At 40.5% G+C, this 19,187-nt stretch overlaps 1 protein-coding gene across 1 annotated transcript in view; it reads right to left on the reverse strand.

The window, feature by feature from the left end:
* The window catches only part of NLRP14 (NLR family pyrin domain containing 14), a 36,810-nt gene extending 19,271 nt beyond the window's left edge, over window positions 1-17,539 (reverse strand). Inside the window, exons 1-5 of the mRNA XM_040258479.1 lie at window positions 17,248-17,539; window positions 16,156-16,227; window positions 10,464-12,060; window positions 6,860-7,024; window positions 3,794-3,961 (exon numbers count right to left, since the gene is read on the reverse strand). Of these exons, the coding sequence (XP_040114413.1) occupies window positions 3,794-3,961; window positions 6,860-7,024; window positions 10,464-12,060; window positions 16,156-16,227; window positions 17,248-17,539 (2,294 nt within the window). The remainder of the gene's footprint in view (window positions 1-3,793; window positions 3,962-6,859; window positions 7,025-10,463; window positions 12,061-16,155; window positions 16,228-17,247) is intronic.
* Between the last annotated feature and the right edge of the window lie 1,648 nt (window positions 17,540-19,187).

Consider the following 19,187-nt stretch of genomic DNA (forward strand, 5'->3'; position numbering starts at 1 on the left):
AGAAAGCCAGCATTCCTCAGTGAGAAGGACCTGCTGTCCTAGAGCATGAACTCTTGGGGAGCTCAGAACAGCTGTCTGAGTGTATTTTTCTTTTCTAAAAATGTGTGTTTAATTTGCAGGTTATTTCTTTTTGTTGCTGAGTGTGAGATGAGTTTTCTGATATGAACTAGAAATTGAGATAAGCAGAATGGAGTTGTTGCCAAAGCAGAATGGTTGCAGAAGTTGTCTGTTACCCACATAGGGGCTGAATGTACCACAGGTGCCAAGGAAATGATGCTCACAAGAGAAAGGGCCTTTACATTAGTGGGATAGGCTTCATGGGCCTGTTCTAAAGTGAAAGAAAGTGAAGTCGCTCAGTCGTGTCCAACTCTTTGCGACCCCATGGACAGTAGCCTGCACCAGCCTCCTCCAAGCATGGGATTTTCCAGGCAAGAGTACTGGAGTGGGTTGCCATTTCCTTCTCCAGGGAATCTTCCCAACCCAGGGATTGAACCCAGGTCTCCCACATTGTAGACAGATGCTTTACCGTCTGAGCCACAAGTAAGGTAAATCATGGGATAAGTTAATTTGGTCCAAAATTTGAGACTTAAAATGTCTATGGGACTTCTCCCTAATTTTACGAAAGTGAGAAATAAAAATTCACATGGTTTTTTAGATCACATAAGGTTTTCCATTTCTTTAACAATAAATCTAAATTAAAGAACTTAAATATCTTACAGTTCTCTTATAGATTATGCTAATATTTAAAAGAATATAAATGTAAATCTGTGTGTATAATTTAAATGAGTTAAATAAATGACATCTTTATAAAATTATAATTTTATAAATCTTAGAATCAGATAATATTATAAACGTCATGATATCTGGGTTAAGCTTTGAGATATAAAACTGTTTTGCTAAATTTGTAGTTAGCAACAGTGATTATACTATCCTTAATGTCAAATATATTTTCTAAACCTACTCATTGATTTTGGAGGCTCAGAGTAATGTAACATTTTAAGAATTAGTAATGTGTGCTTATCTAAACACATATACAGAAGTTAAACTTCAAAGACAGAAAATAAATTACATTCTTACAATAATCTGTTACCATTTCTTGTTCATATTACTCAAATTATGGTAGCAAAATCTTACAGTTCCCTTATAGATCAAATAATTCCCCCAAATCAATGAATTGTCTTATGTCCCATATTATTTGCATTTTTAAAGTTAGGGCTTAAATGTTTAAATGATACTTCATTTAAACCTTATTTGGGGTGATTATGAAGCTGTATAAATAAACATATGAAGGTTTATTAAAACTGATGAATGAAAGATTTTTGTAATAGAGAAGAGAGGATTGGTAGTTCAGTTGTCAAGTCTCTGCCTGCTGTATCACCTATGCAGATGGCAGAACTTCTAGTTTCAAAGTGTATACCCTCACTTTGCCAAAGTCTGTGCATGTTTATCATGACTCATTATGCTTTGAGCTCTTAAGGACTGTATACAATTGTAATAAACTGCAAGTTCCTCAATCCTGGAAAAGCAAACATTTCTACTGGACCATATGCACTCTACCTATTAATATTATAAAGTATTCTATTCCACTTAATAATAGAGCCAAGACTGTGGATATTTGACATTCTCAAGTACCTTCTGTTTATAACTGGCAACTAGTCAGTTTCTTCTAGCAACCATTTTAGATGCTCCCTTTCTAGAATGTTAGTCCTCTAACTCAAAACCTTTGAGGATCTAAGGGGTGTTTTGCATTTATACCATTTTGGCATTCTTCAGGTGGCTGTTTGGTGGAACCAATGATTGCTCCCTCACCTTGCTTGTAACCACAACAGCAGAGTACAGGCAAACTAAGACAGGATTCTGGGCACAATTAGGCAGTAAATGCATGTCCAAGATCCCCGTTCCCATGTGTTCAACACATTTTAAGAGCTACCCTGTTATCACAATGTGGAAGAAGTTATTAAGACAGGGAGACAAGATCTTTCTCCTCTTGTGGGGGAAAACCTTTGGTAAATATCAGAGTGAAATATTCACATGAAAATTAGTGATTGTGTGTACCTTTCCAATATGTTCATTTGCAAGGGCTGATATGAGTCTTTACAATTTAAATCATTTTAAAACACTATTTCTAAATTTGCTAAGTCCCTGTAGCAATTAGGGATCATATATCATATTTGGTGAAACAAACTGGCAAAGACCCACTAATTTATCAACAGTTTCGCTGCCCACATCATATACATTCAGCAGGGAGAATAAAACATCAAAATGCAATTCTAAATGTTAATCTCAGCATGATCTATGCCTAAACTAGACAATCGTGGCCACTCAAGCTGTTTCTAACTCTCATAACAGGAGGCCTAAAGCAAACACAGAACTGGAGGTTTTCCTAGGAACATTTATATGGAATGTTTATGAGGCTGATTACTCCCCAATGGCCACCCACGCTGAGAGAACATCCAGTCCTACAGAATATAGTGTTCGACAATATGCAAAGCTCTGATGACTTCTGCCTCTAAACATTCTATGCACTGGTGCAACAGCCCTATAATAGTTGACTCGGAGAAATGGTTTCCTATTTGAAAGTCTAGTAATCGGGCCTACACCAAGGTTCATCAGTGGAATGCCTTATTTAGATCTCAGCTGATGAAAGGGATCTTATCACGTCCTGCTGATCTGTCAAGTGCCAGGGCATTTTTCTTGGATCCATGGCTCCCACTACAAGAAAACATCTTTCCCTCTATTTAACAACTCTTTGCTGCTAACATGTTTTATGCTTGGATAGAGGAGAAATTTCCTCAAAGTGACCTAAAATGTCCTTGTAGTTGGTAAAACCAATACCCTAGGCTGGCCTGCTGACAACTGAACTCTACACATGATCAAGAATTAACCAAAAACTTTGCAGATATCCTGTGAATTTCATCCCGCAAAAACTGATGAGACTTTTAAAAATCCCAATGATATTTTTGCCTATTGTCAAAAAGAAGGTCTTGTTTCAGATTTCACTTGTTTTTGTCCACATAGAGATTATAATTTGCTCCCCACAAATACAGCCTTACCTTGGCCCTTCCTGTATCAAGGTTCAGTCTTGCTCCTCTGAACTGAACCTAAGGATTTCAAAAACTTCTAAGGTAAAACTTACTGTAATGATTTTTTGTTTTTCCTTTTTGGTTGTTTTTATTTTGTGAGAAGTTGATTTAAGTGCCTTTCCTTGGAAAATAAGATCTTTCTTGAAATCTGTTACACAATGTGGAGACCAAGTATGATTGCTAACCTTCTCACTTTTGTAAAGAAAGTCAGGCCTGTCAGTAGTGTGTGAAAGCTAGCAAGTACCTTGACAGCTGCTATACTGATCTTCCCCAACTTTCTGACCTGGTCACTGTATTGCAATTATAAGGTAAGGGGATTCATTATCCAAAATTAAGTTAAAAAAATTTAGTCCACCACAGCATTGCACACCTCACCCACTGTTGGTGCATTCTTTTCTGTGAGAGGTCAAAGATACAGTGAGTATGCCTGCATTTAAGTATGAAAAACTAACAAATTCTGGGTCTGCTCCCATTTTTTCCCCCAGACTTAGAAGATGGAGACACAGAGAACTATACAATGGAGTTCTTCAGTGGGGGAGGTGGGAGAAGTTGTAGGTCCTGTCGGGAGGAAAGAAGCCTGAATCCCTGCTATTTCATACCAGGAAAGTAAATTTAAGTTAGCCTAAAGAATAGCAAGTCCAGGCTGTAAGAGTCTATTTGGACAGACAAAAGTCTCAATTATAAACACACACACACATATCATGACTTACCTTAGATTCTGTAGTTTACAGTCTGGATGTTTCAAGGCTTCACATAATGACTTTACTCCATCATACCCTATATCACTCCCTTTCAGGTCAAGATGTATCAGATTCTGATTGTGAGTCAAAGAACCAGAGATACCCTGACAAACGTCAGGGAAAGAAGTAAATCTCAACCTTCAGAAGAAAAAATACACAGGAGAGATTACAACATCATCTCTGTCCCTGATTACAACATCCTTTTCTTTTCAAGCCCAGCTCTTAGACACTGTCTAACTATTTCTGCCATCTCCTATCTGACACTAGGTTTCTCATATTCCAGGTCAAGATCATACACTCAGGATTCAGCATGCTGCCTAGGAAAAAGACTGGGTTATGACTTAGATGTCCATTGTATCCTGACAACCAATACTCTCAATTTTTTTTTCAACCTTGAAGGAAAAGAAGGTGTAACATAAGGAAAGCAGAAGAGGTTTTTTTTTTTGTTTTTTGTTTAACTCTTTAGTCTCAGGAACAATGACCAAATATTATTGGGGCTATTCCAAATACTGTATTACAACATTAATTCACAACATTAATCCTTTAAGTAAGCCAACGTGAGTTCACAGTTAATAATAACTATTTGATATGCATAATTAGCAAAACACATTTTTTCCAAATATTTCCTATCATCTCATGGGCTTTGTTAGGTAGAGAGAGAGACAGCAGAAAGCAAAATATGAGGTAAGTTAAATCAGCCAATTTTTAAATTTCCATCTCCTAACTTTGTCAGAGACTTACGACTGGGTCCTCCAGTGCCACTGCTGGCCCCAAATGCCCAGTCTAGTCATACTTCAAACCATTCAGAAACCTCTGTGATATCATCTCCCTTCACTTTTGCAGATTACTCACCCTTCACCCTCACCCCCCATCCAGCCAAGCTCACCAAAACAATAAAGCTTTATACCCATTTAGAGTGCTAGGTTTCATCATATAGTAAAGGTGCCTAATGCCCTCACTAAACGTAAGTTGAAAGTACAATCCCCTTACCAGGGAAGCGGGATTTGAGGAAGTAAGGTGACACTGAGGTAAGAAAGACTGAGAGCCGTCTTCATGGTGTTATCCCCCATAAAAGACTCTCACATTCTAAAAGAGGGAGCCATTTAACCCCACAGAAGACACTGCATGCTGTGCTGCCTCGGTTGTGTCTAACTCTTTGCCACCCCCTTGGACTGTAGCCCAGCAGGCTCCTCTGTCCACGGGATTCTCCAGGCAAGAATACTGGAATGGGTTGCCATGCCCTCTTCCAGGGGATCTTCCAGACCCAGGGATCAAACCCATGTCTCTTATATCTCCTGCATTGGTAGGCAGGTTCTTTACCACTGGCGCCAACTGGGAAGCCCCAGTATTAGCTGTTGTTGAGAACTGAGTTGGTGGCATCCAGTGAAGGGTCACTGTGGGGGAGATGAAGGCAGGTAAGTGAAAAGGACTTAACTACTTCATTATCACATATGGGCAAATGTCAACATTTATAAATATATGCAAGACCAGACTTCATCTACTTGCTTGAGATTCTAAGGGAAATATTTAAAGGGAAGCCTGTTTCCTGAAAAAAGAACATTCATCTCCAGTGCTAATGGAAACAACAAGTCTCAATTATTTGTTCAGCATTCACTACATATTACTGAGCACCATCAGGCATTCGGCACACTGATGGGCATTGAATACAGAGAAAAACAGGATCGGTTCCAGCTCCTGGTGGAGCCAACAGACAAGAGAGAGATGTGAACAAGCAAATGTAAAAACGTGGTAGGGTATCTAAAATAAAATGAAGATATAAAAATTTTGAAAAGGAAATAGCAAATGTTGGCAAGGATGAGGAGCAGTTGGAACGTATATACAATGCAGGGAAGATTATAAAATGGTATAACCACTTTGAAGAACTGTTTGGGAATTTTTTAAAAAGTTAAATATACATCTATGAGCTAACAATTTCATCCTTAGGTATTAGCCCAAGAGATAAGAACATGTCATAAAAAAGGTTGGTACAAAATATTCATAGAAGCCTTATTCATAACAGCCATAAACTGGAAATAATCCAGAGATCCATTAACAAGAAAATGAGTAAGCAAGTTAGAGTATATCATTACAAGGGAATGCTAATCAGTAATTAAAAGAAATGAATGATTGAAACATGCAATAACATGAATTTCAAAAAACCTTTTGTTGAGCAAAATAAGATGAACACATGAATCAATCTAAATGAGTTCCAAGAACAGACAAAGCTAATATACAGTCACAGAGGTCAGACAGTGGTTGCCTTTAGGATGGGACAGAGTGAGAGACATAAATAGAGAAAAGACTACATGGAAACTTTATGAGGTGAGGAAATTATTCTCTACTTTGTTTTGGGTATTTGTTACAAAGGTGTATGCAACTGTCAAAACCTAATGAACTAAACACTTAACATCTGTGCATTGTATTGAGTGGGGAAAATACAGAACTTATCTTTGAAAATGCTTTGTTGACCTGAGTAGAATGCCTTAGTTCTATGTTCCTCTTTATCTAGAAAATTCCTAATCAAGCCTCAAAAACCAGGTCAACCACTTCTATACTCTGTGCAGTTTTCCCCAGAAAAAGTTCCTTATGCTCCCACAACTCCAGACATTTCCTTAGTTGGTGTTCTTAAGAGTATTTTATGCAGTAGATTTTAATTTCTGTTTACTACTGCTGCTGCTGCTAAGTCGCTTCAGTCGTGTCCGACTCTATGCGACCCCATAGACGGCAGCCCACCAGGCTCCCCCATCCCTGGGATTCTCCAGGCAAGAACACTGGAGTGGGTTGCCATGTCCTTCTCCAATGCATGAAGTAAAAAGTGAAAGTGAAGTCGCTCAGTCATGTCTGACTCTTAGCGACCCCATGGACTGCAGCCACCAGGCTCCTCCGTCCATGGGATTTTCCAGGCAAGAGTACTGGAGTGGAGTGCCATTGCCTTCTCCGCTGTTTACTACTTACTAGTTCCCCCTAATAAGTAGGAGTGGGAGGTGGGATAAAGAAAGAGAGTAGAATAACTCCATTTTCTCATGCCAGACTTACAGTAGTTTTTGTAGTTTACAGTTTGGGTGCCTTAGTTCTTGATTAAAAATCTTCATTGCGAATTCATCAAGGTTGCTGTGACACAAGATCACTTCTCTCAAGTGTTCATTTGTATGAAGCACAGAACAGAGGTCTTGCCACCAATGAAAAATGCGACTGCCAGCCCTTTGCCTAAATGATTAGAAAAAGAAAAGACCAAAAAATCAGTTTCAGCTCAGGCAACTCTCAGAAGATGGTACTGAGTGAAAACAAGTGACCTTTGTTACTCAGTTATGAATAACTCAAAGGAGTGGCTGGAATTTGGCGTCTATATACATCAATTACTAGAGGAAAGGCAGAGGGAGAAAGGGCACTTATAGGAAAACAGATGGCTTTTTGGTAAGGTAAACAGGCCCCTCGGAGGACAGACTGAAGATATGATGGTGATAATAATGTCTGAGTGTGGTGCCAACTGCTGCCTTCACAAAGACAAGATCAGAGTTACTCTGGGGAGGGGATTTATGACAGCTAATTTAAAAAGCTGAGATCTTTTGGAAGGCTCTGCTTTTAGGCAAATAAGGAATTTTGGGAACTCAGATGCCTTTAATTCAAAATAATTCTTATGTGTAGTTTGAAATGGCAATATAGTGATCCATTTCACTACTCAATAAATATTGGTTCCCCCATGCCTTGCTTAAATTGGGGATGAATGACATTGCAGAGGGGTGGTCTCTACATCACTCAGGGTCTTAAATTTGAGAAAACTTAAATTTGAGATTGAGGTGGTAAATCATTCATTCAGACATTCAAGTGCTTACTGCATACTATGTATAAAATGGTGAACAAGAGATCCCGCTCTTGTGAGGTTTACAATGTAGTTATGTCATAAAATAGGCTGAGGTCACCTATAATGTCTCTTTAAAAAAAAACATGGGATTCTCGGTCTCTTATTTTCACAACAATGGCAACTCTAGAATTAGATAACACTATAACATAGATGGATCATGGAAAAAGCAAGAGAGTTCCAGAAAAACATCTATTTCTGCTTTATTGATTATGCCTAAGCCTTTGACTGTGTGGATCACAATAAACTGTGGAAAATCCTGAAAGACATGGGAATACCAGACCACCTAACCTGCCTCTTGAGAAACCTATATGCAGGTCAGGAAGCAACAGTTAGAACTGGGCATGGAACAACAGACTGGTTCCAAATAGGAAAAGGAGTACATCAAGGCTGTATATTGTCACCCTGCTTATTTAACTATATGCAGAGTACATCATGAGAAACGCTGGGCTGGAAGAAACACAAGCTGGAATCAAGATTGCTGGGAGAAATATCAAGAACTTCAGATATGCAGATGACACCACCCTTATGGCAGAAAGTAAAGAGGATGATGAAAGTGAAAGAGGAGAGCGAAAAAGTTGGCCTAAAGCTCAACATTCAGAAAACAAAGATCATGGCATCTGGTCCCATCACTTCATGGCAAATAGATGGGGAAACAGTGGAAACAGTGTCAGACTTGATTTTTGGGGGCTCCAGAATCACTGCAGATGGTGGCTGCAGCCATGAAATTAAAAACACTTACTCCTTTGAAGAAAAGTTATGACCAACCTAGATAGCATATTGAAAAGCAGAGACATTACTTTGCCGACTAAGGTCCGTCTAGTCAAGGCTATGGTTTTTCCTGTGGTCATGTATGGATGTGAGAGTTGGACTGTGAAGAAGGCTGAGTGCCGAAGAATTGATGCTTTTGAACTGTGGTGTTGGAGAAGACTCTTGAGAGTCCCTTGGACTGCAAGGAGATCCAACCAGTCAATTCTGAAGGAGATCAACCCTGGGATTTCTTTGGAAGGAATGATGCTAAAGCTGAAACTCTAGTACTTTGGCCACCTCATGCGAAGAGTTCACTCATTGGGAAAAAACTCTGATGCTGGGAGGGATTGGGGACAGGAGGAGAAGGGGATGACCGAAGATGAGATGGCTGGATGGCATCACGGACTCGATGGACGTGAGTCTGAGTGAACTCCGGGAGATGGTGATGGACAGGGAGGCCTGGCATGCTGCAATTCATGGGGTCGCAAAGAGTCGGACAAGACTGAGCGACTGAACTGAACTGAACTGATAACATAGATGAGGGGAAAGTAGCACAAAGACTAGCAATACAGTTGCTAGAATTCCTTCCTAATACTTTTATTAGGCATAAAATACATTCTAATGTTCTGGGTTCAATCATGTCTTCTATAAGTAGAACTATGAAGTCAGAATTAAGAAAACTGACTGCAGGTGATTACCCACAACTCCCTAAGGACAGGAAAGGTCATAGCATCCCAGCCTACAATTCATACTCCCACAGTTCCAACAGAAATGAAATGCATGTTCTTATAAGAGGAATACATTTGCATGTAATGGCAATGAGAAAACTTGGGTAAAGTTGGAAAACCAAATACCTATAATCAGATGTGTAACCTCAATCAAGTTATGTTCCTTCTTGGTACCTCAGTTTTTTATAAGTAAAATGGAAATAACAGCATCTATGTAGGATTATTGGAGACTAAATGAGCTGGTACTTAGAGGGATATTGGGTGTGTTAAGCAAATGTTAGCTATTATTTGATCTGTGCTTGAATCAATAATTGATAACTAACTTTCTGGGTGAACTTCTCTGAATCTCAGTTTTATAATCTTAAAAATAAATTGAGATATGGTTTTGACCAGCATTAGCTTGGATAACATGTTAAATATTCTGTGATTATATAGCTGTGTGCCACATGAAGTGAAGTCGCTCAGTCGTGTCCGACTCTTTGCGACCCCATGGACTGTAGCCTACCAGGATTCTCTGTCCATGGGATTTTCCAGGCAAGAATACTGGAGTGGGTTGCCATTTCCTTCTCCAGGGGATCTTCCTGACCCAGGGATCGAACCCAGGTCTCCTGCAATGCAAGCAGACGCTTTACCATCTGAGCCATCAGGGAAGCCCCAAGCCCTTAATCAATTAAATTTGGAACTGATACCATAGTTCAAGAGAGTTAGAAAAAGTAATTTGAGAAAGGAGAGAGGGTAAAATAATATGCATGAAATGCTGAAGGTGCATTTAGTCTTTCAAAACATTCCTTCAGCACCTACTTTTTATCTCACTATTTATGGTGTTAAAGGGCTAAATCTTTCATGCAAAGGCCAAACTATATCAAGGTAATAGGGAAGGTGAGTGAGGTCAGTAAAGTGAAACAGCCCAGACAAATGAGCTATGTACTCTGGGTTCAGCAAGAAATTCCTGGTCTCTATTTTTTAAAAAGAATATATTATAGTGGATGGAAGTTAGCACTGTGCTGCCTCCCTCCTTGAGAACTGAAACATTCATTCCCTAGTTGCTGGAAGCTCTCAGCCAAGTGCTTCTCTGGGGATTGCCCTCAGGCCAAGACAGCAACTGCAGGCACATTTTTGACCAGTAGCTGTGACTGGTCAAGAGGGGGTTTCAGTGCCTGGCCTCCTTGTCTCAAAGTGGGACAATTCTGAAAGGTTATCCTGGCTCTGGGACCTCAGTTAAACAACTCCTCCCCTCCCTCTGACAACACCTACGTCCTCTCCCTTGCAGAGCACTTCCAGGGAACTGACCTAACCCACTTACCAAGTTTCAGGTGGGAAGCTTGAGTTTAACATCTTCTTTTCAAATACCTCAGTTACCATCAGCTTCATGGTCCGTAAACACTGACAGTGCTTCAGGCAGAATGAAGACAAAAGCAAATGGATTTCCTCACAAATATTAATGACAACCTTTTGGAAATATCTCATTGCCTGGCTTACAAATACTTCATCTTGAGTCTCATACAAATGGAAAAACAACTCCAGAAAAACCAGGTGTGATGGAAGCTGTTCACTGTTTCCCAGCGTTTCCATCCACTGAAGTATCGTCCATTTCACCTCCAGGGACATTGTACAGTTAAAAGTTTCCTCCAGTTGTTTCATTTGATCTTCATTCAAAAGGCCAAACAAAAAGCATTTCATCTGTAGCAAATGGGGGTCTTTATAACTGCTGCTTTCAAGCACCAGCTCCAAATTTTCAAAAGACTGAAGGGAATCATCCCTGGTGTCCCAACTGCCTTGCAACACATAGAACATTGCTGCAAAAAACTCCTGAATGTGTAGGTGGGTGAACACATAGCAGTTTTCATACACTGTGTCCTTCTGAAGAATATTTGTGTCTAGGAAAATTGAAACATCAGATTTCACTAACCCATGTCTTCTGAGATTTTCCTTGTAAAATACATATGTCATAGTCCATACTCCTTTGGCAGCCAAGTGGCACAGGCTCCTCAGTTGGGTTTGGCTGGGTAGACCAGGAAAGCTTCTATCTACTTGTGTCAACAAGCTGGAGATACAGCAGGCAAACAGAGAAGTGGTTGTCTTGCAAGTCAGCGTGATATCACCACCCTTTTCCATTTGCTGCTCCAGACAATTACAAACGATCCAGCATACTGCAGGGACTTTGCACATGTTAAAAAGCATCACATTGTTTCTTAGGGAACTGAATACTTGCAAGGCCCAACTCTGGTCTTCAAAAAACTGGTAAATATATTCCTGTCTTGCATCCTCAGACATACCTAGTAACTGTATAGAATGCTGATTCTTCAACAAAGGCTTTAGTTTCCTCCAAGCTGTGAGTTTTGTCGTCACCAACAAGGACGACTCAGGGAGCATCACTTTTCTCAGCAAACTACTCATGAGGAAGGACACAGGATGCACTTGGGTCCAGTCTGCGCACAGCACAAACTCAGGCTCCTCAAAGGCAAAGTTCAATTCATCAAAACTGTCAATAATAAAAAGGAGACGACTTGGCTGGGACATAATCCTTTCAATGGGACCTTCTGTGCTGGGCCAGTCCTTTGACAGCAACTGAACAAAGCTTCTCTCTCTCAACTGGTTAATTTCTCTTGCATTGAGATAAAAAACATAGGTAAATTTCTGCTGGTAGAGGTTGCCCTGTGCCCAATCTAACATCATCATTCTCACCAACGTTGTTTTGCCTATTCCAGCAGCCCCTTGAAGGACCACCGTCTGTGGCTGCTCTTCGGTTCCAACATCTTCGTCAAACAAACGTTCCAACAGTTCTCGGCCTTCCTGAGCAATTTCATGACAGAAATCTTCAGATTTCCCAAGCAAATGGTTCTTATCTAACATGATGCGAAAATTTTCCCTTATTTGAATTCTGTATTCTGTTCCATCACCTAAGTCAGTTAGAAGGGAGATTGAAAAAAAAAAAGATACACATGATCAAAACTAATTCTATGATTTGCAATGTTAAGAATATTGGACTAGAGTAGGAGTGATACAGGCTGAAATCAAAGCACAGCTGGTTTAGATGAGAAAAGAATGTAAATAAAACAAATATTCCTGTGGGTTTAAAACGCACATTATCAATTGTGGGAAAAAGAGAATTGACAATGCAGAAATCTATGATGGAAAATAAAAATTAGGTTCATTCCAGAAGTATTTTTTCTTCTTTGTACTTCTATAGAGAAAAAAAAAAAAAAGGTATGTATGGAGAACAGAGCCATTCTCCAGATAAAAAGAGAACATAGGCAACAATTAACAATAACAGCCAGACAGGATCTGAAGACAGATCTGAACTATAGATCAAAGTAATCTGCTTTATACAGATAAAACATTAATGGGCATGAACAGTTGCAAACATGTTTCTCAAGGAGCAGGAGGGTTGAGCCCCACACTGAGCTTCTCAGCCCTGGGGTCCTGCCCTAGGAAGATGAGCCCATGGAACATTTGGCTTTGAAGACAGCAGGGCTTACTTTCAGGAAAGCCTGGAAGGCTGTGAGAAACAGACTCTGCTCTTAAAGGGCACACACAAAATCTCACATGTTGAGACCCAGAGTAGAAGCAATACTATGAAAGGAACTTGAGTAAGTAGCTGATCTTGGAGAGCCTCCCAGGGAGGCAGAAGGCACCTGGGACTTACCCTCACTACACTGACAGCAGCCACTTTGGGAGCTGATTTTACCAGGAAAACACAGGTGCTGGCAAGAGCCATTTTGGAATCCTTCCCTTAGTTTATTAGCAGCAGGACCCAGCCATGTCCACCAGCTAGTCAGCACTAGTCCCTGGGGCCCTACCTACCAGCAGGGAAACACCAGCTCCAAGATATCTTGGGCTCCTCAGTCAGCTTCCCCGGAATCCAGCCCCAGCCACCAGGGAGGGGGCCAGCAATGGCCCTGGAATCTGGTCTCATCTACCACCTGTAGGACCCCCAGGCCATAGCCAAACCTGGATCTGCCCATCAGTGGGTCAGCACCAGCCCTGGAACCCCCAGAGCTCCACAGCTGGTCACATCGGGATCTGGCTCCACCCAACAACAGACCAGCCAGTCCTGGCCCCCCTGTATTCCCAAAGCCAGGCACTTGTGATCTGGTCCTACCCACCACCAGGTCATCCCAGACCGTGCAACCAGTCACAACATGCCCCAACCCCTCCCAATGGCAGGTCAACATCAGTTCTGGCAAACCTGGGCTTGAAGCCAGCCACAACCCAGCCCCCCTCACCCGTGGGACAGCACTAGGACAAGGAGTCCCCAGGTCATGCAGCCAGCTCCTCTGAGATCAGTTCCACCAGCAGTCAGTAGCTTCTGCACGAGGCAGGGCCTAGCATCCAACTGGACCAGGGGCCAGCCATGCCTACCAGTGCGTCCACAGTAGCCAGCCCTGCCACAACAGAAGGGCCCATGGGGCCTGCACAGGGGCCACCCCCAGACCACATGGCTCTGCTGACCCAGGGGAAGTGTGCTGCTGGGCCTCGCAGGACAGACCTACCTAATACCTAGAAACAGACACAAACACAAGGAGGCTAGACAATATGCTACTAAACAACCAATGGATCACTGAAGAAATCAAAGAGGAAATCAGAAAATACCTAGAGATAAATGAAAATGAAACTACAATGATCCAAATCCTATGGGATACAGCAAAAGCAGTTCTAAGAAGTTGATAGCAATAAAATCTTACCTCAAGAAACAAGAAAAATCACAAATAAACAACATAACACCTAAAACTAGAGAAAGAAGAACAAACAAACCTAAAAATAGAAGAAGGAAATAAATCATAAAGATTAGAGCAGAAATAAATGAAACAGAGATAAAGAAGACTATAGCAAAGATCAATGAAACTAAAAGCTGGTTCTTTGAAAAGATACACAAAATTGATAAACATTTAGACAGACATGCCAAGAAAAAAAGGGAGCAGGCTCAAATCAATAAAATTAGAAATAAAGAAATTACAAGGGATACCACAGAAATAGAAAGGGTAAAAAGAGACTACCACAAGGAAGTATATACCAATAAAGTAGACAACCTGGAAGAAATGGACAAATTCTTAGAAAGATACAATCTCCCAAGATTGAACCAGGAATAAATAAAAAATATGAACAGACCAATCACAAGTACTGAAATTGAAACTGTGGGTCAGAACAAAGGTCTAGGACCATGGCTTCACAGGTGACTTCTATCAGACATTTAGAGAAGACTTAAAATCTACCCTTCTGAAACAATTCCAAAAAATTTCAGAGGAAGTAATGTTTCCAAATTCATTCTATGAGGCCACCATAACCTTGATACCAAAATCAGACAAAGATCCCACAGAAAATTACAGGCCAATATCACCATTGAACATTGATGTAAAAACCCTCAACAAAACACTAGCAATCCAAATTCAACAACACATTAAAAGGATCATACACCATGATCAAATGGGATTTATCCCCAAGGAAAGTTCAGTATCTGCAAATTAATAAGTGTGAGACTGCATAAACAAATAACAAAAATCATACAATCATTTAAATAGATGCCAAAAAAGCGTCTGACAAAATTCATATCCATTTAGAATAAAAACTCTCCAGAAAGTGAAGATGACCATATCACCCAAAGCAACCTACAGATTCAATGCAATCACAATCTGAATACTAATGGGATTCCTTTCTCCATACATTCTCTCAGAACATAGTATATTTTTCATTCACAGCACATATCTCAAGCTGGAATTACTTTAATTTTTTAAAGTATATCATTCTTTTCTTTGTTCTACTAAGGCCTTCAGTACAAACATCTAACAAAGTTCAGATCCCACTAAATTATCCTTATTTCTCCCTCAGGGGAAGGTATGTTATTAGAAGTCAGACACTGCTGCACTTCTTAAAAATCAGAGTTACAAGGATAATCTACTTTCTTTGTAATACTTTATCTTCCAAATTTTACAAAGTAAATTTCTATCGAGGTAGAATCTTGGTTTCCTAAATTTACAGCTCATTATACCACAAAAATAAACTTCCTTATATTGTATCAGAAATCACAGCCCAAGCAGGAACTTATCTTCAGAATCATTTAACACAATAGGAAATTTTTATTTATCAGTTCTTGGAACAAAGTAGGCTCTCAATTATTTCTTGAATGAAATCATGTAGCCCATTAAAAAGCAGCATAGCTGAGTTAAGAACAAACGCTTCTCACATGGTCCCATTTTCTCTGTATTATACTTCAATTTATAGAAATTGGGATTCAGCTAACATAGAATTCAAAACAAAGCAGGGGGACTGGAAATGGTATTGAATTAGGACTAAGAAAACCCAGCCCTAGAAGTTACATTTTATGTAGATTAGTTGGTCACCATCCTGGAACTCAATTACAGTATCATTTTGAACAGAAGAGAAGAGATGCAACAAGCCAAACTGTCCCTGCTAACTCTTACGAACTCTTATGAACTCTTCAGTCCATAAAACAAGATATCAAGATACCTTTGTTCATCAGACTATCAACTGTGACAGGGTCATTTCTAAAGACTCTGAATTAACATGGGCCTGTGTCTGATTTTGTCCAGAGAGCTGGTTTTGTCAATTCTTTCTGAAAGATAATCACTGCTGCTGCTGCTAAGTCACTTCAGTCATGTCCGACTCTGTGTGACCCCACAGACGACAGCCCACCAGGCTCCTCTGTCCCTGGGAGTCTCCAGGCAAGAACACTGGAGTGGGTTGCCATTTTCTTCTCCAATGCATGAAAGTGAAAAGTGAAAGTGAAGTCGCTCAGTCATGTCCAACCCTCAGCGACCCCATGAACTGCAGCCTACTAGGCTCCTCCGTCCATGGGATTTTTCAGGCAAGAGTACTGGATTGGGGTGCCATCACCTTCTCCATGATAATCACTGAGCAGGTAGTATATCGTAAGAAATTAGCAAGAGTTGAACAGAAGTCCCCTGAGAGATAATCTTCCCTCATCGTGCTTCAAAAGCTCAAACCTCCCAAATCGGACAAAAAGCCCACCTACTTACCCAGCGCTGCTTCCTGATCACCCTGTACCTCTCCAGCCTCAGTGTCCTCTGGTCTCATGGTCTGGACAGTCCCTGCAACAGGTTCCAAAAGGAACATGAGATTTACCAAAAACAATTATTTGCTGACGGCCACACAGGGGCCAGAGTTTTCCTCACTGGTTCAATTCTGTGATCATCTGGATTTAAGAAACTAGAGCCAACAGAGCCGCAAATTCCACCAGCTTAGCTGACGGGAAAGTGACGCGGTGTGAACACTGAGGCAGGATGCTTCTTGCCACGCCTCCCACCCTGTAACTCTGAGGCACGTGGTCTAGCCTAAGCCTAAGTTTCCTTGTCTGTACTGACCTCATGGGGATGTGGTGAGCCTCAAAAGAAATAATGGATATACATTTTGGAGCTGTAAAGCATTAAATGTGAGTAAGGAATTTTAGATGTCTACAGTATTTCACACCTAGGAATGACAAAAAATAGTTTTTAAGTCCCTTAATTTTTTTTTTTTTTTTGCCCATTCCTCATATTTCAGCAAAGATTTAAGGTCATATTTGAGTATTCTTAAAATGTAGGCCAGCCTAATTACTTTATTTGTAGTTTAGGCAAAGGAACACTAGATGGGGCAATTCTTTCTAATCATTCTGTTTTTTTTTTTTTTTCATGTTTAGTTTTGGTTTTGTGTGTGTGTGCTCTTTATTTTTTACTTTACAATACTGAAAATGGATGAATTACTGCCAATTAAGGAGCCATACTCTGGAGAAGGGCATGGCAACCCACTCCAGAATTCTTGCCTGGAGAACCCCATGGACAAAGGATCCTGGCAGGCTACAGTCCATGGGGTGGCACAGAGTTGGACACAACTGAAGTGACTTAGCATCGCATATCCTAAGGAGCCATACTGAACAATAGTACTCAAAACTCTTCAGCCTTTTAGTGCTCCTCAAATGATCTAACAAACTCCCATTATATACCTGACCTCCATGGAACTTGTGAACCAAAGAATGGCCTGGACTTCATTCCCAAGTCCCTTTCACAGAATCAATGGGCTCCAGGAAGCACCCCCTTCTCCCCACCCCCAGGTATATCTCCAACATCACTCACAGTTGATCTCTGCCTTTGCTCTCTCACACAGATCCCTCAGGTTCATCTTGCCAAAGATACTGAGAGCCACCTCCCAGGCTTGCTCTCCTGGATAATACTTGCTCATCAAGTCAGCCAAATCCTTCCGCTTGGCCTTCTTCACTTCAGACCAGGGTATCCTGCAGGACCTTGGTTCCAGGGTCTCATTCTTTAGAAGTGACTTGAATCTAATTAATTCCTCTTTGTTTAGCTCCTCCAAATACAATAGCAGCCCAAAATCAGAAAAGAAGGAGGAAGACGACAAATGCGTCATCTTGTCTATGGATTAATATTCAAGCTTCAGTGGGGAAAGATAATCCAAAGAACATGGGATAACTGGGACCTGTGGAAAAGTAAGATTAGAGAATGAAATACCTCTAAAAGCACAGACTAATTCAACAAACTTATTGAAGCCCACTGTTTCAGGCTCCGTACTAACCTCCTGTCCACTGTAATATATTTTCTATCATAAAAGCATTTGTCTAATTGTGTTTCTTCCACATTCCCCAGAGTTGCTCCCAGCCCCATGCTTATGAGCTATAAGAAATCAAGGAAGGCAATCCATCTCTCATTACTCTTCTGCAAAGCGAGGACATCAGAACCAATCTCAGAGGACTATGGCCTGGATTAAATAAGGTAGAGTTCATGTATCACCTGGCTCAGAACAGGCTCCTACTAAGTACTGGCAAATTTCTTCATTCACTCTCTCCCCTACCAACACCCAATATACATCTCAAACTATAAAATGTTATTATTGTACCTCCACCATTACTCTTAAAGCATGACATGCAAGTGGCATATATCACCTTTTTCTTGTCTGGTCAACTCTAATCATACATCCGTACCAGCTCCTGATGATCTGTGTTCCCTAGCTCACAAGCTCCTTTCACATCTATTCAATACCAAAATTATTATAGATGAGTTCAAAGGTAAAGCCCTTCCAAAAGAGCATTCTCACCCATCCCTGACCTCGACTCTCACAACCTCATTCCACCCCAGCACTTCACTCCAGTGCTCTCACTCAGACTTTATCATCAACAACTACTCAAACTCTGTAGAATCTTTTAAACTCTTAAACTAATACTTTCTAGTTAACTGAAGTTTCATCCCCTCACTCCCATGATGGTTCTTCAGATGCTATTAAATCTTAGTCTTCTGAGCCCTGTGTTTTCCTTATTTATCAGCCATCTTAAGAGCCTTATTCAATTTCTCATTTAGCACAGGAACTCCAGTTAATCATTTAAATCTTATGTTCAAGTTCCCCATTACCTCTTCAGTGATTTGCCTAAAGAGACAGAGGTAGTAAGTGATACACCTGGAACTCACCCTAGGTCTTTCTTCAAGCCCTCCTCTCCTTTCCAGCCTTTCATATGCCACTTGCTACTCTTGCCAGTGGGACTGGAAAAGATGAATGGGGGAAGAAAAAAAAAATGTACAGAGGGAAATTTTACTTCTTAAACAGAAGGTGAATTATCTCAAAATTACAAGGTAAATCAGGACTTTCTCATATAGTAATTGGTGAGTTATCAGCTGTTTCAGGATTGTTTTTGTCTGCTTTAATGGCACTGTAGAGATACTCTACATTATCGATAGAATCCAACCAAAACAGGTTCTACAATAATTTTTTAAAAGAAGCAAAAAGGAGTCAATTTGAGGAAACTTCAAAGGAACACTAAAATTTCTCCAGAACATACAAAATATGGTAGGTGAGGGAAAATGCGAGAGAGAATACCACACCCTCAACTTCCTGCCCAGAAAGTACAGTTATCACTGCACGGGGGCTTATCTGTTCCTTCTTTTCCTGTAACAAAAGATGTGAGCGCTAGCTCCTTTTCTACAGCTCATTCCTTCACCTGTGATCTGAATCTCATCAGCATCAGGAATAAACAGACTTAGTCCATCAAAAATCTCCTTTCCTTTCT

Source organism: Oryx dammah, unplaced genomic scaffold (assembly GCF_014754425.2).
Source record: "Oryx dammah isolate SB20612 unplaced genomic scaffold, SCBI_Odam_1.1 HiC_scaffold_17, whole genome shotgun sequence".
In the NCBI taxonomy this organism is placed as follows: domain Eukaryota; kingdom Metazoa; phylum Chordata; class Mammalia; order Artiodactyla; family Bovidae; genus Oryx; species Oryx dammah.